Source organism: Euwallacea fornicatus, chromosome 8, assembly GCF_040115645.1.
Source record: "Euwallacea fornicatus isolate EFF26 chromosome 8, ASM4011564v1, whole genome shotgun sequence".
Taxonomy (NCBI): domain Eukaryota; kingdom Metazoa; phylum Arthropoda; class Insecta; order Coleoptera; family Curculionidae; genus Euwallacea; species Euwallacea fornicatus.
Genome location: NC_089548.1, coordinates 2,445,785 through 2,469,577, shown reverse-complemented (window position 1 = coordinate 2,469,577; position 23,793 = coordinate 2,445,785). Strand labels below are relative to the sequence as shown.

At 35.6% G+C, this 23,793-nt stretch overlaps 2 protein-coding genes and 1 long non-coding RNA gene across 5 annotated transcripts; 2 read left to right on the top strand and 1 right to left on the bottom strand.

The window, feature by feature from the left end:
- The first annotated feature begins 230 nt into the window (after positions 1-230).
- LOC136340611 (glutathione S-transferase 1-like) lies at positions 231-12,723 on the top strand. The gene is made up of 5 exons (XM_066284829.1): positions 231-387; positions 3,507-3,654; positions 10,178-10,378; positions 11,992-12,197; positions 12,447-12,723. The coding sequence occupies exons 2-5, from the start codon at positions 3,514-3,516 to the stop codon at positions 12,547-12,549; spliced, it is 651 nt and encodes a 216-aa protein (XP_066140926.1). The 5' UTR covers positions 231-387; positions 3,507-3,513; the 3' UTR covers positions 12,550-12,723.
- Positions 3,661-10,171, top strand: LOC136340619 (uncharacterized). The gene is made up of 3 exons (XR_010732332.1): positions 3,661-5,565; positions 5,615-8,520; positions 8,574-10,171. It is a non-coding gene; the product is annotated as an uncharacterized lncRNA (long non-coding RNA).
- LOC136340589 (uncharacterized) lies at positions 11,992-23,369 on the bottom strand. Of its 3 annotated transcripts, none has more exons than XM_066284792.1 (3): positions 23,158-23,369; positions 21,491-21,711; positions 11,992-21,406 (listed from the first exon to the last, which is right to left on the bottom strand). In XM_066284792.1, the coding sequence occupies exons 2-3, from the start codon at positions 21,660-21,662 to the stop codon at positions 13,935-13,937; spliced, it is 7,644 nt and encodes a 2,547-aa protein (XP_066140889.1). In that variant the 5' UTR covers positions 21,663-21,711; positions 23,158-23,369; the 3' UTR covers positions 11,992-13,934. The 3 variants fall into 3 exon arrangements, with proteins under 3 accessions (XP_066140889.1, XP_066140888.1, XP_066140890.1); XM_066284791.1 differs by having other exon boundaries at positions 11,992-21,388; positions 21,491-21,679; XM_066284793.1 differs by having other exon boundaries at positions 11,992-21,388; positions 21,491-21,568.
- Between the last annotated feature and the right edge of the window lie 424 nt (positions 23,370-23,793).

Below are 23,793 nucleotides of genomic sequence, written 5' to 3'. Positions count from 1 at the left end.
TATTGCTCATTTCATCAGAAAGCAACAAATTTGTTGATAACGGCAACGCTGTGTTGCCCTGCCTAACAGTAGCAGGGATCTTGGTAGAGTGTAGGGGGACAGGGGACAGATGTTAGGCGGACCTAACCCTGAGTGGAGGTCGTGGTGGGGGGACATATACCACTATACACTATTTCTGGAGACCTGTATTAGAATAAGTAAGAGTGAGAGAACCTGTATAATTCCATAAACTAGAAAGAAAGAATGCATTTTTATTCCCCCTCAATTCTGTCTATTGTTAGTACTGGAAGCACTATAGGGGGATCTGATTTCTGATATAGTTTCCAAGTTGAACCGGTTAATTGTTGTTTGTTAGTTCGCCGGCCGGCTTCGCATTAAAGTTCTTAGGTATGGTAGTACTTTCAAGTATTAATTTTAATTAATATATTAATTTTTAATGTTGCGGTGGATGTTGTGGCCAGTCAACTTAAAAAAAATTAATATATTGTGTGTTTTATAGTAGTCTGTCGTTAATTTAGAGGGCAAGCCTTAGACGATTTTTAGCCAAACATTTACTTTCATGTAAACATACATACTCCCAAAAGTTATAACTTTAATTAATAATTATTTTCCTTTTATATAGAATTTTATCCATATCTATAGGTTTTATACTTCTTAAAATATAGATTTGTTAAATTAATTATGATGAGAATTCACAAAGCAACATTTTTTTTTTGGTTCAGGCCCCTTTTCACTGTTGGAAACTTTTTCGTCACGCGTCCTTGCTGATGTGTTATTTCGCGAAGTTTAAATTGCTTGCTCATGTTGTAAACTTGTTTATCATCGTCTTGATAACTACATATTAGGATAAGAGCATCCTTCAGTAAAAAAAATAGAACTTAAGGTGACACTCGAAGAACTTTGAGCTAGAATAATTAAAGCATGTGTGCAAATATTGGTATTGATTTAATGACCAGACAAAAAATAAGGTTTATACAGGATGGTGCACCACGACATATTAGTGCTCTCGTTGTTAAATCGGAAAAGTACGACCATATATATGGCCCCCCATATGATCCTCAGAATCCTGTTAATTGTTTATTTTGGGGTCACTCAATGTCGGTAATTTATAAATTGATACTCTAAAATTAAGGAAATCTGAGAAACGGGATACATACGTAGTTAACACCCTGTGTATCTATAAAAATACCTACATAAGTACATAACATAATAACAAAGAAGACATAATTATGACATAAGTACAAATACCAGAGCAGGCGTATTTATAATATTTGTATAAGAGTACCTATCTTAGCCATTATAGTTAAACCGAGGTTAAATCTATTTGGTTGGGTTCCCATATTATGAACCTGCCAAGGCCAGGTCCCATGTACAGTGGAACTAGGAATGACTGGCATTATTTGCTCACCATACATCAAAGATTAGTCATTTCATAATGTTGCAATTTGTTATGCAATGATGAGTTTGTTATTTAGTCTGCAGGCTTAGTATCAACAGTAATGATATTTTCTATCGGGAAAATTCATGCAAAAATGCATTCTTGTAAACTTTTGTTGAGCACCAATGAAGAGGTCTTGGAAAGCATTACAAGGGTTTTTTATTTGAAGAATTGTCGTAATGTCCCCCTTTCAAGGGAAATTAATTAAATACAGCAATTTATTGGAACTGTACAGGGTATTTAAATTTAAAGTGTTTTGGCAGGAAAATCCCATTTCCCGGCTAGATAGGGAAAAACTAGCATACGTGCCAAGAGCTCGATTTTTGAAAAAATAGTAATGGCGGAAACCATATTACGGGCATTTTGAAAATTCCTCATAACTTTTTTTGCTTAGGGTAACATTGAAGTAAAACACAAACATTCTTAAAGCACTTTTTCGATGTGATTTCAGTGGCGTCCTTAATTTTTTGCTACAGCATACGGTTTTCTCAAAAACCAACCTAATTTTTTTATTTTAAATGACAATCATAGTCGGCACCCCGACTTCAAGTAAACGTCCATTTTAAATCATTTTTAACTATATAAATACAAATATATAGTTAATTTCAAAAATAAGCGATGTTTAGATCTTCTAAAACTCCTCCAATTACATTTAGTTCCTCAATTTCGTTAACTTTTTTTTAAATTGTAGTGTTGTGGTTTACACCTTTTGCAGCTCCCATAATAGTGTAAATTATTTTTCAATTGCTTAAATTGTATTGTATCTGATTGATGTCGCTCGGGTTAAGTATGGAAGTATACTAATAGATATACTTACACAGTTGAAAATGGTTTAAAATTTTTTACATTTTTTCGAAGTCATAGTCGACTGTCATTTTCGTTTAAAATAAAAAAATTATGTCGGTTTTTGACAAAATAATACATTGTAGCAAAAACTAAGTACGCCACTGCAATCACATCGAAAAAGTGTCTTAAGAATGTTTTTGTTTTACTTTAAAATTGCCTTAAATAAAAAAGTTAAGAGGAATTTTGAAAACGGCTCAATGGCGAAAACATACTCTAACGAATATTTTCTTATAAATCAAGCTCTTGACGTATATGCTACATTTTCCCTGTCTAGCCTAGAAATGGGATTTTCTGTTAAAACAATCCAAATCCATACAACCCTGTATGCTCTTTAATGTTTAATTTATTTCCTACACGTCTTATTTCTTATACATAGAATGATTGCCCATGTAGGTGTTCAATACATCTAATAATTAATTTAAAAACGTTAAAAAATGGAACATAATAAATTAATAAATTTAAAAAATAATAATAATATGCCACAACAACAATTTCTTTTGGCGTGGAAGGCATTATTTCTAAAATAAAACAAGAAATATATTTTTGATAAGAAACTGAATTATTTAGTTACATATTAATGTTTTGTTAATAAAGGGCGATTATAAAAAATCTTAAGCAGGTGTACGATGACGTCTTTTAAAATTGAATAAAACGTGCTTTAAATATCAATTAAATTGCACACATTACTCCTGTCGTGACATATTAATTATGCACGGGTGTAGATGCAAAGGTGGGTTGAAAGAAAAATCAGCCTACATCAAAGCGGTATAATACCCACATCCAAGTAAAGAAGAAATATGTAAAGCAAATCGGCGAGTACTTTCGTTTTCACTTTACATACATAGGTAGGCACTTCAATCTAGTACTGCCACTCTTGTTGTTTGTAAATTCCTTTCACTATCTTACATAAATGCGTAGTAGAATTTGCAAGTGCTCACATAGCATACCCACAAATAAGTAATTTTATCATTTCATGAATGGTAATGTCGACTAGCGCCTCACGTTTCTCAACTCATAAAATTAAACGGGAATAAAAGAATCAAAAGAAATTAACTATTCTCAGTTAATTTTTGTATATTTCAGAAAAGTGCGCAGGAAAAGAAATATTTATTTTTTAGTTCAAGTTATTCCCAACAGAAAGTTGTGCCTTATTCCCCATCCATCGCTGCAAGTTATTCCTTCTATTTTTGGATATTTTTTGATAATTAATCTGATTTTCTAGATTCAAAATGACCATCGATTTCTACTACTTGCCTGGATCCGCACCATGCAGAGCTGTCCAGCTTACAGCAAAAGCTCTTGGATTGGATCTTAACCTAAAAGCAACTGATTTAATGGCTGGAGAACATCTCACTCCAGAATTCATTAAGGTATATTACTTCTGTTCTTGAAGCCAATTTTTTGGTATGGTGAAAAACGCGTCCCAACAATCTAGGGGAACAGACTGTAAAAATCTTTAAATTGAACTATATTATGCATAACTTGTGGCTCCTCGACGACTATTATCATCGCTAAATGTTATTTTTAACTATTTTAATATTTTTTCAATATTTTAGTAATTTTTTATTTGAAACTTTTAATTAATTCCTTTTGGTAAACACACGTAAGCGCATGACTATATCTGTGTGTCAGCCGGTATAAGCTCGTCCCTCCTAGTAAATTATCGCAAAATGCGTCTACCGGAAACCGGGAGACTTGCTAATGGTAGTTAGCTATGCCCAGGTTGTTGAAGAATGTTATTCAGAAAACGGCGGATTCTACATCCAACAATTCGAAAAAAATTTTCTATAAACATCAAAATGAATCATTCTGCGAAGCGAGCTCTCACATTGTGACACAAGTTGCACAAAACAGTATTTCCAACTAAATTCCATTACCTTAGGATTTTTAATTCTTCTATAGCAGGAGAAATCTGGATTTCATGTGTTAACTGCGTTGTAAAACGAAGATACCTGTTTTCATTATATAATTAGAGGCAATATGAAACGTGTTTAGTCACCCATTTATGTTACGAAAAACATTGAGAAAAGTGTTTTAATAAAATTTACATAATAAATTAGAAACCTGCATTATCATGAAACCAAATCAACATTGTCGGAAACACCCTTATTCGCGTTATTATGAAATAATGAGTTACACGAGAAAAACTGATCTAGGAATAACTGTACATGAGATAGACAGAGAGAGCAGTAGAGGGAAAAAAAGACAATTTATAAATATATTGAAATTGCTTTTTTTGGAAATGTATCGATGTATTTACTATGTGCGATAAAACCTTGTGGGTATCATGTAGTTCATACGCGGATAGTCCCAAAAATACTCGACACTACTAATACTAAAAGATAAAAAATTGGAAAATAATACATTATTTTTTAACAGTCTCTTTTGAGAATATACACTTTTCTTAGTGAGGTTCTACACTTTACTTATAGTAAGAAGCTTCGAATATTTCAAAATATACATCAATCTCCGACTCCCCCTCTTCATTATTCGCAAATTTCTTTTCACCGGTCTATTTTTCATGGTTATAAATAAAAAATAATCTAAAGGGGCTAAATCTGGCGAATAAAGATTGATTTTGGTTATTGCGATGAAGGAAGTGAGAACTAATGCGTTATCTTGATGAAACAAGACTTCCTTTTTCATCAAATATGATCGCTTTTTCCTAATTTATTTGCTCAAAAGCTGCAATAAATTTGCATAATATTCTCCGTTTATTGTTTTTTGTTTCGGGAAATAGTCAAAAAAATCATTCTGTGTACATCCCAAAACACTGGCGTCATTACCTTTGGATGTACCTATGCCTCATCTATGGTGACAAATCGATATAGAAACTCGGCTTTATTGGTGTGAAACTTTGCTAAACACTCCGTTAAAACATACTCACAGTGCGATTTTAACTTAGCTGTGAGGAATCATAGCATCCATCTTACGCATAGGTTTCTCATATTCAATTGTTCGATCAAAATGTAATGTACTGTACTTTTTGAAATGCTTATCATGTCTGCTAACTCGCGCAATTTTAGCCGACAATCTTCCAGTACAGGTTGATAAAGTTATTTTAAAATGCTCTTCCTATTTAAAATTTAAATAAATGATTCAGTTAATATATCCTAAACAACCATGATTGGCCATTTTAATGTATGGTTGATGTTCATTGAAGCAATGAGCACTGAAGCGTGCAGGCCAAGAAGACGATACAAACAAAATACCAAAATAATTCGTTTAGTTGTTGGGAATATGGGTCAAGTCTAACTATGAATAATACAGCTTTTTCGATGGTAAGTATAGATATTCTATTGCCTTTCAAAGTAATCAATCAAAAAGTAGGTCGTCGGGAGTCAACTGCTTAAACCGAAAGTAATACCCATTCGTGGTGACCTTACATAAGGCTTGGTATGGGTGTAGGTAGTATCTAATTATGTCTATATTTTTGTCGCGTGTATAATAAAGAAATTTCAGTTATTAAACCAAAACCACCTAACTGAGGAACGTAACACTTATGGCAAGACCAACAATGTAAACTGTCAAGACCTCGGTTAACACCGTCATTTACTTTCCCTTTTCAATTCAATTTACAAGCAAAGTGTAAATTGAAAATACTGCCTCGAGAAACGTTGGAAAAGCATTTTTAGACGCCACCAATTTTAATATTTTCAAAATTGGACAATTAGTGCAAAAGGGATCCCATAGCTCAAAAAGTCAAAGAGATTTTGTAAACCAAAAACACAAAGATAACATGGATACACCAAAGTTGTGTCATAATCCTTAAGGAACAAAAAAAAAGGTTCCATATGTTAAATATGTGCCAGGAATGATTATTGCGAATCATTATCGAATAACTCGTAATCATCATCACTACTGATGCAGTTAATTCCACAATTCCAATGTCTGTTTCTGGGACCGGACAATTGGTCGAGCTTCCGAAATTGCGCGTTTTCAATTCAGATAGGAATTGAACCAAAGTAGATAAACAAGGGGAGTACGAAATCAAATGTGTAGTTTTTGCATAGTCGATATTACCGCTCTTCTGTTATTTCAGTATCTGTATGGGGCATGGGCGGTTATCGTAACGTTAATTTATCGGATCATAGTGAAAACTGTTTTTTGTCGTTACATTGAGGATAACGTTACAAATGTATTTCTATCTTAATCAGTTGCCGCCTTGGAAAAAATAAGTACGCTTCTGTCACTGCGCTCTATCTACGAGAAAGATAGAAATTCATCTTTAACATTATCCTTAACGTCACGACAAACTTTTTGTCATAAGACTTCATGTTAATCTTTACGTAACGACAAAAGATAGTTTTCACTATAATCCGATAAATTAACGTTACGATAACCGTCCACGCCTCCATACCGACACTGAAATTACGGAATAGTGGTAATATCGACTATGCGAAAACTACACATTTGATGTCGTACCTCCTTGTTTATCTACCACCAAAATAGGGAGTTTTTTTCATAATTTGCAGTTTAGTGATGCATATTGTTTTATCTTGATGGAGGAGCCTCCCTCAAAACGAGTAAAAAGCTTATAGCGACACTAATTTTCAAGCAGTAAATGTCAATTACAGTAACGACGTACCTCACAAGTCTTTTAAACGAAAGACCTAATTATTAGTTTATTCCGTATTATGAATACCTTGTGATGGTACTATTACTCAGTTGATTCATCTAAGAAATGATATCGGAACAGAAACATACAAAATATTTTACATCTTTTTTCAAAAGCGGACAGTTAACTGCTACTCTGTAATAATGTCGATAGAGACGTAGCAACAAGTGACAAGTGTAAAGGCGAATTGAAAACATATAAAAGGAAACTAAATACTAACGGAAACTACTTAGATTCGTAACCAACATAGAAAATTAAATTTAAAATAGACACAGATTAACGAGAAAATACAAATCGCTGACCTCAAATCGGCATTTTAGAGTAATGATCTATCAGCCATTGAGAAGAAGAATTTCAGTTAGTGTTTACATCCGACAGCATGCACTGCACTGCCCGATCTCACCTGCTCTCCTGTATTTTTTCATCTGAATAACCGAAACTTTTATTTTGATTCAATCTGGCGTCCGTCAAGGTACGCGGCCCGGTGATCGTGCAATATCGGAGACCCGAATGTAAATGACACGACATTCCCGATATTGTCAAATAAAATCGAATTTTAATAGTGCAATTTTTAACTGTTTTAACCGGGCACAATCTCCTCCGAACACTCATTATGTTTCTGTTTAATTAGCCTTCAACTTCGTACAAAGTTTTCGAATTTTTTTCCATATTTTCACGCGAAATACGATCATTTTCGCGAGGGAAACGGGAGCAGACGTCAAAAAAATTGACAACCGAAGCGTTATTGTTTTGTTTCCAACGTCTCTTTGAGAAAAGTCATCGCTCCCGCATGATGACGAAACTACGAACTTTCGCAAAATTACGTGTCGATTTGGCGAAGAAAAAACAGGAATAAATTCATGGCGATTCCACTAACACTGAGTGACTTAAATATTCGGACGCTGAAATGTTTTTATTTTATTGTCAGTAATTTTATTTAAATCGTAATTAATATTATACAAAATAATGCAATTTATAGAATATGTGTTTCGTTGACAGCTGACGTAGTTTTCATTGTAAAAAAAGTGAAAATTTCCTTCAAATAGTAAAATTAAAATAAAAGTAGGTGTAAATTCTCGGTTACTTTAATATTCGGGCACTGTATAAAATATTTTTTGTTCTCTGGAATTTCATTGGAATATTGTTTTGATACATGCATATAATCTCGGGTGATGATAAAAAAAATAATTTCAGTTAAAGTTAAGTCATCGTACTATTAATAGGTATAACGGCTCGCAAAAGGAATACCAGTTTTGATATACGGCAACTTGTGATTTTTCATAATGCCAATGTAAAATCTTACGGAAAAATTGCTGAGTTTTATAATGTAAGCAAGAGCACCGTGTCAGATATCATTAGGCGATTTAAACGAGTGGATCGTATCGAGTCTATACCCTAAAAGGGCCAACCAAAGATGAATTATATGAGCGTCATAAGAGAAACATCCTTCGAAAAATAAGAAATAATCGAGTATTAAGCGAACCAAAATTAGCTGATGAACTCTTCAGAGACACTGGGAAGCAAGTCACCGAGCATTAAAATAAAATGGATAGAATGGAAGAGTTGCTAGGAAAGAGCATTTGATAGTGAAACCAGCCGATAAAGAAGATTGAATTATGTAAAAGAGTTTATTTTGAAGCGTGATACTTAGTGGTATGATGTTATTTTCAGTGAAGAAAGTAAATACAACATTTTTGGGTCCGATGGTTGAAGAATGATGTGACGAAAGATGGGTGGAGAATGTAAAAATAAATAATATTAAACCTACTGTTAAAAATGGAAATGGAAACGTTCTTGTGTGGGGGTATATTTCTACATTTGGATTAGGTGAACTCGTTTTTATAGATTCTATCATGGATAAACATTTTTAATTGAGTGTTTTAAAAAATAATTTACGTCAAACTGCCGATAAAATGGGAATTCCGATACTTTTAAATTCTACCAAGATAATGATCCCAAACACAAATCGCTTTTAGTGCAGGAGAATTGACTTTACAATTGCTCTAAAGTATTACAACCACCACCCCAATCACCGGATCTCAATCTCATCGAACACCTATGGGACAAATTGGACCGATAAATAAGAAAACTGAAATATCTTCAGAGGAAATGTTAAAACAAGGACTAAAACAAGAAAGGAAGGAACTATTCTCAAACAGATTATTTGGAAAAAGATTCTGCAGTATGCCTAAACGTTTACGGGTCATTATAGATGACAATGGTTATCTCACGAAATATTAACTAAGAAAATAAATTGTTTGTTAGCGTGTGGTAATTAAGAAAACCAGTAGCGTTCGTGTATTGAAGTAAACAAAAATTTTCACCTAATTTAATTTTAATTTTGTTAGATGTTAAAAATTGTATTTCCTTCAATAAAATTTAAGTTACATGTTCATCGAACACATATTTTAATAAAATATATTATTTTCCATAATTTTAATTGCGATTTGAGTAACGTTACGTACGATAGTTGTAAAATGAAATATCGTGGTGTCCCTGTATTAAAGTTCCTCACTGTATGTATAGTTTGAACCCACTTTCAATCAATAAATTACACTAACGACGTATCCGATAAGTCTTTTAAATATAAAAACTCCCGACAGTTAGTATATTTCATATTACAAACATTTTATTTATTGTATTCGCACTCAGCTGAACCATCTAAAGAACGATATCGGTATGAAAACGTATAAAAAACCTGATAATCTGCCTTTCGCAAAGGGCCAGTCATAGTCAATTATATTTATAATGGCTTGCAAACATTCAAAAAACTTTATAGCCTTTTTTGCTGGAGTACGTGAAACGATATGTATATAGCGTATGTGATAATTGAAATAATACATAGCAATATGTGGAAGTACCATATATCTAAGACTTTACGGCAATCATGAAAAGAATGTGAAACCTTTGCACTAATTGCTTCTCTAATTATGTTTTACAAACCAAGATATTGTCCCTGCTTAATTTCGACAAAATTAAAAAGGAAAGTGGCTACTCCAATCACAAATTTCCACATTCTTCTGTGTAGATACCACATTCGGCATAGTTAGCTGTCATTTTGCCATTGGCCATTAGAAATTGAAAATATAAAAATTCATAAATAAACTGTTGACTAATTGAAAGGGCATATCTCTGAATCAAATTTTTTTCGGGATAGACCGAACCTCAGTAACTTACAGGGGGAGTTAAATACAGATTTTTCTGTGAAAACAGTTCATATAAGATTTCTCAATAATTACTTCAAGAAATTACTATTGTGTTATTCCCGTCAACAGTTGAATCCACAACACACCATTCCAACCATTGACGACAACGGTTTCGCTCTATGGGAGAGTCGCGCTATTATAACGTACCTAGCTGACCAATATGGTAAAGATGACTCATTGTACCCCAAAGATCCCAAAAAGCGAGCTCTAGTGAATCAGAGATTGTACTTCGACATAGGAACTTTATACGCCCGATTTGCTGATTATTATGTAAGTATATGTGGGGATTTGAATGTTTGCCGTAAATATACACACTCGGGGATAAAATGGAGGTTACTTCGTAATTTGCGTTTAATTTAATAGTTTATAGTTTATTAAAAAAATTTTCACCAATAATATAATTTACTAAATTTATGCGGAGATTTTGTCGTAATTACTAGAATGAAATATAATTTTTGTTCTTGCTGTGAAATATATTAAAGATAATGAAACTTAAAATCGTGCGTTTATCCCGAACATGAAAATCTTTGCGGACTTCAGTATCGAACATTTCCTCCTCTAACAGTGATAATAGCTTGTACTTTTACGGGACGAGGCATGCTTCGAGTCAGGTTTTGGATCAAATTCTGCAGAAGATTGTCCCATTTTTGCGCCAACATTTGGCGAAACACTCTGAAATTTCTAGGAGCTGGTATATGTTTCAGTAAGCGTCTCTAGCTCATCCAAACATGCTCTATCGGATTCAAATCTGGACTTCAAGCAAGCCAAACAAATCGCATGATTTGAACCTCGTCAAGAAAGGCGATAAACCCGCGAGCATGGTGTAAGGGCATGCATTATTATGCAGAAAGGTGCGTTCTCTACAAGAATAACCATGAGCGGTACAATATGTTTGTCTAAAACTTCGATCAGGTTAGTTCAGGTTAGTTCAGGTTCGCATTCAGTGTCCTGTATTGGATGAAGACTAATTCTAGACGAGCTTCAAAATATATTTGGTTGATGGTCGCTACTCTTTCACACATCTGTCTAAGCCCGTCAGATAAAATCCAAATTTATCGGAAAATAATACGAGACTCCAGTTCTCTGCTGTCCAGACTAAATATTCTCGTGTAAAATTCAACCTCACAATCCGGTGTTCACGAGAAAGTGAAAACCGTGTAGCTCTAGTTCGAGTGGATAGTCCAGCAGCAGGAAGTCGCCCCCCTAACGGCCCCACCTCTTTCATTTACATTTCTCACTTCTTATAGATGATGTCGGAGGAAAACTGCCGTAGCCTTTTAGTTCCTCAAAACAATAGAAACGAGAAAGCGGTCATTTCCAGCTGTTGTAGTTCTTTGGTAAGAGGCAGCTTTCCTTGTTGATTGCTCATAGAAACATGCGATTATTGTGTGGGATCGTTTGGGATTTCGAAGAGGTGCCATTTTAAGCTGACGAAGTGACCTCCTGAATTTGTACAAGCTTTGAAGAATTTTCAAGTGAATTTTATACTCGGAAGTGTATTAAATTCAACAGCAGAGGAGTATTCTAAAAGACAATAAATACAGAGTTTGTTAAACGTGAGTAAAGAGGCGTTTTCAAATGAATATAGCGTTTTGTGCTGTAAGCAGACCTATAAAAAAAATTTTAACTTTAAGTTACTTTGAAAAAAAAAAACGAAAAATTTCGACATGATGATCTTAGTTTTGTTATAGTTACTCTGTACAGCAGTACGGGTATCTCGATCGATCTTGTATCGCGAACAACTGTAGAGATTACAAGTGTTCATGATACAGAAGAACAGAGAAAATACTTTAAGCACTATATCTTATAAGTCAGTACAGGTATCTTGATCGATATACAGAATTACATAACATACCTTTCATTTTTAAATTTTAATAATGTAGTATCCCGTGTTCTTCGCTGGAGGCTCCTATGATCCTGCCAAATTGGAAAAGATCAACGACGCGATGAAGTTCCTGGACATCTTTCTGGAGAGCAGCAAATACGTTGCTGGGGACACGTTAACCGTTGCAGATCTAACCATTGTCGCAACCATTTCCACTTACGATGTGGTTGGTTACGATTTGTCTCCTTACAAGAACATTACCAGGTAGGCATGGCTGGTAGTGTCCCTTGGGTCTCCGTAAAGTCAATAGATCTCGGTAACCTTAGAATTTTTCTTCCATCTACGTGGCTTTAGCACACGTTGTCAGGAAAATGTGCTAAAAACTAACAATGTTAAAACGAAATTTTCCAGACTATCGCGACTATTTTGATGGATAGTCAAGCTGTATTTCACTTTTGACATCATTATCTACTATATTCATTATGCCTCTAACTGATCACTTAAATTTTACAGATGGTTCGAAAATATGAAATCTGCAGCCCCGGGGTACAAGGAAGCTAATGAAGAGGGGTGTATTGCCTTCAAGGGATTGGTGGAGTCTCTAACGAAGAAGTGAACCATCAATTGCAGTTTTATTACGTATTACCATGTTATCATTCTTTAAAATACTTAAGTTTGCTTAATATAGAATAATAAATAGCTTACACAACTTTGCTGCGCTTAAGATTAGAAATACATTGTGTTATCATTTTCTGTGGTTACGTAGTAAAACATATTATTTTTCAAATAAGTAGTTTTTCTTCCTCAAGGAACATTCAAATACTCAGATTTTGTAACGTTTTACCTGTTCAATTCAGAATTGGCACAAAAAATGATCTTGAGTAATTTATACTGGAGGTACTACGTCCAATGTCGTATAGGGGTATTATGGAATTACCCTATGGAACACCTTATGAACAGTGGTAGCTTATCAGGGACTCATTTACATCAATTAAAATGAAGAAGAACATGCTCACACGTAACTGTCATGACTGTGCTGACGCGTCATCGTGCCTCGGTTGTTGCGTAATACTGTTACACACGGGTTAAAGCTTCATTACAGATACGTTTCTCTTATTGTTGGTTTCACGTTCTTCTTATGCTCCATTAAATTTATTGGTATAGGACTACACAAAGTGTTTTATTAATCAAAATACGTGTAGTTTTAAAGTTTTTATGAAACATGGCATTTTATGAATTGTCAGATAAATCTAGAATGGTTGCATTTAACATACCTAGGAAATCAAAAAACGTAAAAATACATAGGGCGTTTGAAAATTTTGTGAAAAATTAAAAGCCGACTTGTTATGCACTTTGTACAAAAGAAGTAGTATTACTATCTCTTTGATACAACTAGATGGTTACAAAACAATGAACACGTTGCTATTCTCGCATAAGTGCTTTAGATACTCGAACAATTAACACAAGTTATACACGATATTTAAAAAATATTAACTTTGATGTACCACAAACTTACGCAACACTTTGTATAAATGTAACTATAAATATGGAAAATAAATAACTATAATTACGGTCTCGATCTATACAAATTTTTCATTTCAACTTCTTGCCCGCGTTCTGTAGCAAGTGGCAGATTTAACTCTGGCATACTACTGAGACACCCTGTATAAATTAATTTTTCCTTATTTTCTCGACAAATAGGGTTTTTCGGCCGTCAAAACGTAGGTTTTCAGGTTACAGTTCTCCTGAATTGTTTATGTTGAACAGTCGTTAACAGGCCGCGTTTGCACAGCGGAAACTTCACAATAGGCAAATAATTCTTTATGATCCAGTTTCACGGTTATTAAAGGCACAACATCACTAATCAATGATGATGGCATTTTCTTATCCTCTATCAATATAAAGGATAAGAAAAGCGAAGAGAACAAGGAAATCGTTAAAAAAAAGGCCAAAAAAATCGCAAAGAAGTTTGCGAAGCACTGAAGAGAATAATTCACGTGCTTAAGCGTTTTTCAAGCTTTCCAACTCCCTGTGCCCATTTTTAATTGCCAAGTCCCACGCTGTGTGACCTCCGTCGGTAGTTTTTATCCCAGCATCGGCCCCATGGTCGAGCAGCACTTTCACAACCTCTGAATGTCCATTTTTGGCCGCCAAATGGAGTGCGGTCCATGAAGTTGCGGTCTTTTTGTTTATATTGGCACCGTGGTTTAGTAATATTCGCAATACCGCCGATTGGCCATAAATGGCAGTAATGTGCAGTGGAGTCCAATCGTTTTTCATAACTGGATCTACTGTTGCTTTGTTTGTTAGTAAAATTTCAGCAACGTTCTCACATCCTTGTTGTGCGCATATATGAAGTGGCGTTATTCCGATCGAAGACCTGGAATTCACATCAGCACCAAACTTGATCAGAATTTTTACCGTTTCTAAACGATTGGGGAGTGATGCACTGTGCAAAGGTGTTCTCAAGTCCTTATCTTGAGCGTTAACATTGACCTTACCTTTGGTAAGCAGTAATGTAACTATTTCTGTAAACCCTTCTTCGGCAGCCAAGTGAAGAGGGGTGGCACCAGCGGCCCCCATCGCGTCAGGTTTTTTTGAATAATCCAATAATGTGTCTACAATTTTTCTATAACCTCTATGTGCGGATAGATGCAGAGGTGTGTCGTTGTTGATATCTGAAATATCTGGATCCGCATTTTTTTTTAAAAGAAGTTCGACGATGCTGTGGTAACCATGAGAAGCGGCAAGGTAAAGAGGTGTAATCGAGTCCGCCGTTTTAACGTCTACTGCTGCTCCTTTTTTTATCAACATTTCAACTATACCGAGAGATCCGAAATGTGCAGCTGTGTGTAAGGGTGTGAAGCCTTCTTCATCACTAACCTCGATTTTAGCTCCATAGTCGGTTAAAATGTTAAAAACATTCTCCTTTCCGGCCACGCAAATAAGGTGCAGTGTAGTTTTTCCTTGCAGACTAGGACAGTTCACATCTACCCCATAGTCCAGTAAAGTTTTTACAACATTCTCATGGCCGTATAGGGCAGCATAAATAAGAGGACTAAATTCATTTTTGGTTATAAGTTGAGCCCCGTGGTCGAGTAATACTTGCACAATATTAGAGTGCCCCTCAATAATGGCCAAGTCAATGGGGCTGTTATCAATGTCATCCAGCGCCTGAATGTTGATACCTTCCTGCTGTAGTAAAAATCTGACAACATCCTCGTGATTATACTGAGCAGCTAAATGAAGCGGGGTAATGCCTTTAGGTCCCGAAGCCGAAATATTTGCCTGGTGATTTACCAGCACTTCAACCACTGGAAGGTAACCGTTCTTAGCACCCAAATGGAGGGGGGTGTAAAGTGAACTTTCTTGAGCTTCGATATTTACATTGTGTTTTAGAAGCTCTGCGATTATTTCGTGATGACCCCTTGATGCGGCTAAGTGAAGGGGCGTAGACATGTTTAACATCAAACTATCAGCAGCAAACGCGTCGTGCCCGAGCAACGCTTCCATAATTGTTTTATAGCCATTTTCTGCTGCCACATGAACGACAGACTTTCCATTTAAAGTGGAGCTCGCTGGGGTGGCACCCATTCTCAAGAAAATATTTACTATTTCTGCATGGTTATTTTCTGTGGCTAGCCAAAGGCCCACGGCCAAAAAACTCTCTACAGACTCATTGAGAATCCTCATACCCGTTCCTTTGTCAATCATTGACCATATATTAATTTCGTACTTAAGCAGCATCGTCTTAAACTTCTTAAATGTGAGCGCGTCCATGCGATGATTTACCTTCAGTTTTTTTTTGTTCGTGAGACCAACCAAGGTGGTCACCACAGATGTGTGTCCCTCTTTGGATGCGACTAATATCGCTGGCCAAATAACTGCAGAATTAACGCCACCAAGCGTTGATAAACTAGTGTGTTTAAGAATATCGATTACAGCACTTAAATCCCCTGCGCGAACCAACTCCAGGAAGCTTTCATAGGATCCCGAGTGTTCACATGGTGCTTCAGTGCGAATGATAAGATGATCTTCCCGATAATTCTTGTTTGGACTATTATGCATTGATTGCGGCTCGAGTGCAAAAAAATTGTCCCTTCTATCAATTAATAGTTTTGCTGTAGATTTGATGGAGTTTAGCGGGTCAAAGGGTAAAAGGTCGATTAAGGGTGTTCCATGAGCTAAGTAGTTTCGTAGAGAGGTCCCAATGAGCACGGGAGCATATTCGTCAAAGGACAGAGTGTAATCAATGCATGCGCCCTTTTGCGAGCACGCTTCCAGGACGTCTAGTAGCAAAATTTCCATTGCTGATCGATGACTTAAGTTGCAATCAAGCATTTCCAAGATTTGTCCCAGCAGCTTTAGCTTGTTACATATTATGCGCTCAAGCACTTCATCCTCGGCTGTAAGATATGCCATCGTTGCCTCATTAATTTTAGAGTTGTTCATGGCTGAGAAAAACTTCTTCAAGTTAGCTGAGAATTTGCCTTTATTGAAAGCTTTTATCAACTGGCCATATTGATCCAAATTCGCTATCAGATTCTTGGCTAAATTTTTGTTATTGATATTTTTTTTTAATGAAATTTTGTGTTTTTTTTCAACGTTTACCAAATTATCGAATTCTGCCAAACTGTTGGGAAGGTTTTCTTTTATCCAGATCAACGCTTTATGAAGTTGGAACTTTTCTTTGTAATACTCCTCCAATTTCTCTTTATCCCTCTCGTCATCGAGTGATTCTTTGATCTTGCAGAGTACATTAAATATGTAGCCGTCTACATCCTCCGATTTGCCGGACAGGTTTGTATCAATACTCTTTATGCTGTTAATCGACTGTGTGTCCCATTTCATGATCTGGAATAATTCATTGCATATCAGTATGGCCTCATGCCTTTGCTCGACGAAAGTTATCTTCTGCAATTCACATAACAAATTCTGTAGAGTTAGAAGTGCCCGATTATAAATTCCTGTCTTCCTATCCATGCACAAATTTACCTCGAAAACATCAGTGTATCTAAAATCTTCAACGTCTTGTAAAGACGCGAAGTAAGACCTCTTGGTGAAGTACAGGGATTGCGTCTTTTTCAGCTTTTTATAAATAGCTCTAGATATCGAGGGAATTTCTCTGAAAAGGGCCTCCAAAAGCTCTCCTTCGACTTCGGTTGGATTTGGAATCGCAAGTCTTAGCTTCTGAACCTGCTGCTTGATCACGAAAGTTTCACCAATTTCAAAATCTTCCGAGTTCACGTCTTTCCCATGAGAATGAGCTGACCAATCAATATAGCGACACAGATTTTCAACATCATCAGGGTTTTTCAGGCATTTTTGATGGAATATATTGAACGTCTCACTCTTTTTCTTATACATCAAAAATTCAATTTGCAATCCTACTTTCCTCAGATCGTTCTGAATAACTCGGAAGTAACTTTGGTCCTTCATTAGCTTGCATTCAATTTTCTGCTTCATGCTGTATGAATGCGTGTGAGTCAAAGAGTCTCTGAGAGATGTGACGATTTGCTTAACATCAGTCGGTGCCGATATGATCAGGTATTCTTGAATTGGTTCAGATAAATTGAGGGAATCTTGAGTATTTTTGAAGCTTTCCCCAATAACTTGCAAACATCTCATTAGCACGTAGGGGCTTGTTTCATCATTGTCCTGGTTGCTAGCTGACAATGCGAGCTTTATATAAGAAGAAATTCTGTTTAGAGAATATATGTCTTTGATGATTATGAAATCATCGTTCAATTTCGTCGTGTCGCATTCTTGATCTGTTCCATCTAAATACAAGTGAAGCGTCTGCCCAAACGTTTGTAGGTGATTTAATATACGATCTCTGGATAATATTAGACGATAAACCATGTCCTCTTTGTGTGGTTTCAAGAAGAAACCGATGAACGTCACTAGACAGAACTCAATTTGTTCCCAAGGAATATTGGACTTTCTCAGAGAGCTAACTCTTTTCAGAAGGTGAATGTTCTGAGCGATACGTTTGGCTCTAGAAGTGAATTCTTCATCAATTTTTCTAGTATTGGTAGAATAAGAATCGTAGAGAATTTGAATCTGTTCACATACAAAATGAATTCGCTGCTTAGTTTCAGCCTCAGAGAGACGGAAGCACTGGCTAGATCTACTGCGTAGGAGTACTAATTGTTGCTCTAAGTAGTCCCTCATTGTCCGTCTTATAGAAGTTTTACACGATAGCAGTTCTTCGTAGGGTTTTGCTATGAGATTCTCAACATTTTCGTCTTTATGTTCAGCCATTAGCAACTGAAGGAGGTTGACGTTGCCGAGCTCAATGGCCGAATGGAATGCTTCTGATGTAGAATTGGACTGATTGCTCAAGTGGTCAATCAACAGTTGTTTATTTTCTGTTGCTACTGTCTCTAAGCTCACACCGGATTTTATGAGGAGAAAAGCAGCTGATAGTTGGTTTGCTTCTAAAGCCAGGTTAATAAGTCCACTGTTTGTAGGTGTAGCACCTTCTTTTAGCAACAGCTGCACTATATCCCAGTGTCCAGATGTGGCCGCGCAATCAACTGCACTAATATCATCATTATCTGGGACATTCACATCAACTAGACAAAAGACCAAATATTCCACAAGCTGCCAACGTCTGAACTTTACAGCTAACATTAGTAAATTTCGGCCATGTTGATCACGGACATCCGTTGCAGCTCCTGAGCCTATCAGAAAGTCAACTATCTGAATGTTACCAGCGATTGTGGCCCATGACAAGGCGGTCATTCCAAATTTGTCCTTATGATCCATATTTTCATCGACGAATAACTGCACCATGCCAAAGTCGCCAGATTTCACAGAGTGGTGCAATAAAGACATATTGTCCACATCATTTGGGTTTCGGTCCGACACACTTGAATGACCGGCCAGAAAGGTGGCAACTGCAAAATGTCCTCTTTGGACACATCGAGTCAGAGGTGTTCTTAATTTTTTATCTCTGCAATTTGGGTCTGCGCCATATGTGAGCAAAATTTCAACAATTTCCAGGTTTCCGTGTCCACATGCATAGTGTAATGGGGTGGCATTATTGCAATCTAAGATATCTACTGGAATGCCTGCGTCCAGGAGCAACACCACCGACTCTACATTGGGATTTTTTTGAGCTACTGCCAGGTGTAGTGCGGTAGTACTTGAAGTGGAAAGTAAATAGGTTCTAGCGATTGGAGTTGTGACTAGAGAGATGAGTTTTTCAACGGAGTTGAAGGTGGCGAAATCTTCCTTTTTAATGGAAATATCTGCAGGTATTGGACTAGGAAGTAAGCTCTTAAGCAGATCTTGCACGTTCGAGCGCAGGTGAAGAGACCAAATATTGCATTTAGTAAACAAACATGGAAGAATATGCTCCACAAACTCCCCGGTCAGAAACCATCGCAAAAGATTTTGGAGGTTTTCCCGAACTAGAGTGTGGATGAATGTTTCCCCATTACTAAAAAATCTAGGCCTCTTGTCTTGCCAAAGTTGCCGTATTCTGTTCCCCACCACTTGGGGCATATTCGTAAGTTGACTCTCCTCCATACGGAACTCAAGAAATTGTCTAACATTAATATAGCGCGGCTCAAGAAGAATATCAAATATCAAAATCTGCTCCATTGGACAAGACTCCGGATCCAAAATGTATTTGTAAAAGAACAGAGATGCAAAGTATTCGGCTAAAATTCGATCATGGAACATTAGATCGCGTGAAACTAAGCCCACTTGTGAGATATTGATTTTACACCCTTCCAGTACTGAATCCACTATTTCCTTCAGAATCGGAGAAATTTGCTGTATAGCTATGGCACTATGTATCGAGTACAGATAATTGGTAATTAGCTCGTTATTAGGATTTGAGGGAAATTGTTTTTTGACAAAAGCCGCAAATTGGAAGTCCACAAAGGCATTTAAGCGGAGATATACGTTTGAGTGTGTGTTCTTCTCACCCTCCGAGAGTTGGGTCGACATATTACCTGCCAGCTCCCTTACAGAAGTAGAAAAATGGCGAAAACTCCGCAATTTCTTCCGTAAATTAGGATAATTTTTTAATGAACAAGGATCCTCCAAAACAGTGCAAAAAATCGATAAATTATCCTCCAAAACTGCGACATATTCTGCCGAGCAAGTAATCCAAATCCGGGCAACAGATTTCTCGACGAGATACTTCAATACCTTAAGGATGAAACTATAATAGGAAGATTGGTTGTTTTGGCATACTTTGTCAAACCCATGGAATATTAGGCAAATAGGTAGATTAGATGGAGTGAAAAGATAAGTATTCAGCATGCCATGTAGTAGAAAATGAGGATAGCAAAAATACGAGAGAAAGTCTACTACAAGCTGCTGTAACATCTCTTCAGTGTTAACTGATAGAGAGGAAAATTTTGAGAAATCGATTGTGATGACCCATGTATTGGCTAAATTCCTAGCAAGTTCTGTTAGAGTGGTAAAGACGTCTTGTACAGAATACCCACAAAGAATCATATGCTTCTTGCCAAGAATCTCGGCTTTGGAGGATTTTTTGCGGTCGATTATCTTATATTTCTGAATTCTTCTGACTGTCCCTTTAGACTTCACCCAGATGAAGTTATTCTCGTTTGGAATTGTTTTTATTAAGTGCACGGGCCTCAAATTAGAGCCGAATTTTGAGAAGAAATCTAGGGCTTGGTCTTCATGACTTACCACCTGGAAATTGTTAAAGTTCTTAATTCTGATCTTTGTCCTAGGCCCATACATATATTTAATTAAAGCATCCTTGTCCTCAATTCCATAAAAAATGAAATAATCGGGTATGTCCGTGGAACTACTAAGTAAATTTCTTAATTTCCCCGATAAAAAATATGTGTCGTAGAAGCAGTTATTCTCAAAATCATTATCATCAGTGCAAAAGGAAGAGGAGCTTAACAAGTTATATAATTTTTTGCTTAAAGGTGTTGTCATATTATCCTTCCACAAATAATTTTCGTTTATTATCATTTTGAATAACTGCCTTTTCGTCTCAGCTCCTTGTAGGAATTCTCTTAATGCAACGAAGTCAATTATGCTGTTAGCCAGTATTGAATCATTTTGTAGAAAATCTCTGAGTGACATGGTGGTGCCTCTGCAGCTTATCATCGGAAGTGTCATGAACTTAGCTTTACTCTCTTCACAAAGCTGATCAAACCCGAGATCAGACACTACAATTTGCCGCACGAAATTTTGATAGTATTTGCGAGCAATCATGCAATTAAAGCATATGCGCTCCTTGTCGCATATTATTATAACTTTCAAGACTTGAGAATTGTGTACGTGATCGAATAAGGTGCGCAAAGTGTTCTTGTAGTTTGGGTCGGAAGATCTAAATCCAGAAGCGTCCACGATGTGCAGATTTGCAGCCTCTTTATTGTCGTATTCACCATTATTTAGTCGTGTATTGAGAAGTGACCAATTGAGTATAGACACACTTTTCCGCGTGGCATCTCCTGAAATTGAATTAAAACCTAAATTCAAATCGCACATGAAATGGTTCAGGATATGTTATTATCAGTGATGACTATCTCTGTATGATAAAAACTAAGACTTACCATAATCATTTTTATCACTTTGACATCGACGAAGAATATTCAATATCCGCGCTAGTTCCAATTTTGCGTCGATGGTCTCTACAACCAGTATTCTTGTTATGTCCGAAAATAAGAACTTTTCTAATTCAAGAACGTCTTTGAAGTCGATATCTATAGTAACTTCCTCAGACATCTTGATGGAGGCTTCTACTAAACGATTATTCTTGGTATTCTAAAAGTGCCTTAACAAAGAATAGATTAATTGTTTTATTTGGTTTGTTAAATGTATCGGATTAACTGTTTGTATGAGCGGTAAGTCATTTCTTGACAATTTGGCGATTGAACAATAATATTGAAGATTAATAAAAAATGTTTGAAATTTGAAGCAACAAAACCAATTTCGATTTCTTTAACTTGGCATTCTGTTAAAATTAATTTTATTCTAATATTGCACCTGTTTCAAGCCACATAAACGCTAACTCCAATATTTACCTACAAGACCGTCAATGTTATTAGCGCGCTTGTTGCTAGATAAAATCAAAAATTCAATTGAAACAAATTCAAATTTTTACATATAATTATTTTTTTATTAATAAATAAATAAAAAAATACAAGGAAAACAGAGGCATAGAATAGTCGATAGAAGTGTCCAGGCCGATTTTCAAAACATCAGAAACAAGGAACGGAAAAATCTTAAATCCACTGAGCACATCAATGATCTTCGGTATAACACATCTATATAACCTGTCATGCTAAAAACAGAGTGGAACAAAAAGAAAATAAAAGCGAGAAGAGCTTAATTCGTGAAAATCTGTCTATTAGCTAAATACAAAAATTGTGTTAAATAACATCGGTTGGTTAAGCATCTTAACTCTCGCTAGATTACCTAAAAACTCGTATTAAAAAATGAAAAAAAAAAGACAAAAAATTTTAGTTCTGGCAACTACTGTCGAGTTTTTAAAATCCAGTATCAATTCCCTTTCAAAATTTGTTTAAATGCTTAATTAATACCCTATATATGGAATTCATTTCAATCATTCGTACGTTTATTCAGAAGATTTCATGTAAAAGTGATTAATAAAAAAATTACCAATTTTGTATTTTTTCCTAAATCTATGCTATTCTGATTTCAAAAATAATGTTTTCTTCTCATTTAAGAGAAGTCTTACAATATTTTTATATATCCTTTTTTCCCCACCTCTAACCATAACTCACCAGATATGATTTACAATTAGACACACCCTGTGCGACAAGGCAAAACTTTAACAACTGTTACAAAGCAGTAGGAACTTCCTGGAACAGGCTAGAAGTCAAAATTAACGTGCATTTTTTTCCCGAATAAATGAATATGAGAAGAAGTGTGTTTTTTAAATCTATTTTTAGACTTTTACTATTACCATGTTCAATTAAGAGCCAATCAGGAGAGTTGGACGGAAAAACGAGGCCAGACTAAACAAAACTTCGCTTTTCTTATGCTTTCTTGCAATATTTGCTTACATTCGCTACTTTTTCGGAAAATGGCGCCTTAACAAAATTAAATTAAAGAAAGCTTTTATTATATAAAACCATCACAGTACTTATTTGTGAGTACGTGCAGAAACTGCGGTTATTTCCATACATTTTCTTAGTTACTGAGATTTAAATCAACTAAATAGGTACATTCACATTTGACTGAATATCTTACTTACGTTTGGCATCCATCATCGAAAAACAACTCCTTCATTAGTTCATATATTCCAAAACAATTCAATTTAAATAAATAATTAAAAAAATAATAAACCGTAAACATATAAGTACTTAACGAACCCGATGTGTAAAGACAATGATGAAATTATTGAAGCCAAAAAACGCATTAAATACTTAATTTTATCTTCGATTCAAGGTTGAATTTGGTGTTGGTATTTACAGTGCGCGACAATAAAATAGCACACAGTGAAATTTATGTCAAAAGTCATTTGTAATGCATTTTATTTAATAATTTTTTGTTAACTTATGTAATACATAACAAAGGAGAATGATTGCTTTACAATTTTTATGGAAAAGAGGTGTTAATAACTAATACAATCAAAATCGTGAAAAGTTAACGCGACAAAATAATAGCACATTTTGGTTTGATTTATCTCTGCGGTGATTCAGCGAATAGTAATTTGAAGTATTTATGCTTAATCTTTTTTTATGAAGGATGAAACTCATACGCAATATAAATAAACACAAATACCATTCAATTTTCGAAGTCATGGGGCGAGGTACAAAGTTAAATGAGAGTGAAATCGCTAAGATTCTATGCCTATGGAAAGAAAAATATTCCATATTAAGAATTGCCA

Excerpts from the sequence above, each read along its gene's own strand:
- LOC136340611 (XM_066284829.1), top strand. The coding sequence starts at position 3,514 with ATGACCATCGATTTCTACTACTTGCCTGGATCCGCACCATGCAGAGCT. Across the intron at positions 10,379-11,991 it reads CCCGATTTGCTGATTATTAT|TATCCCGTGTTCTTCGCTGG; the intron begins GTAAGTATATGT and ends TTAATAATGTAG. Across the intron at positions 12,198-12,446 it reads CCTTACAAGAACATTACCAG|ATGGTTCGAAAATATGAAAT; the intron begins GTAGGCATGGCT and ends TAAATTTTACAG.
- LOC136340589 (XM_066284791.1), bottom strand. Across the intron at positions 21,389-21,490 it reads AAGTGATAAAAATGATTATG|GAGATGCCACGCGGAAAAGT; the intron begins GTAAGTCTTAGT and ends ATTCAATTTCAG.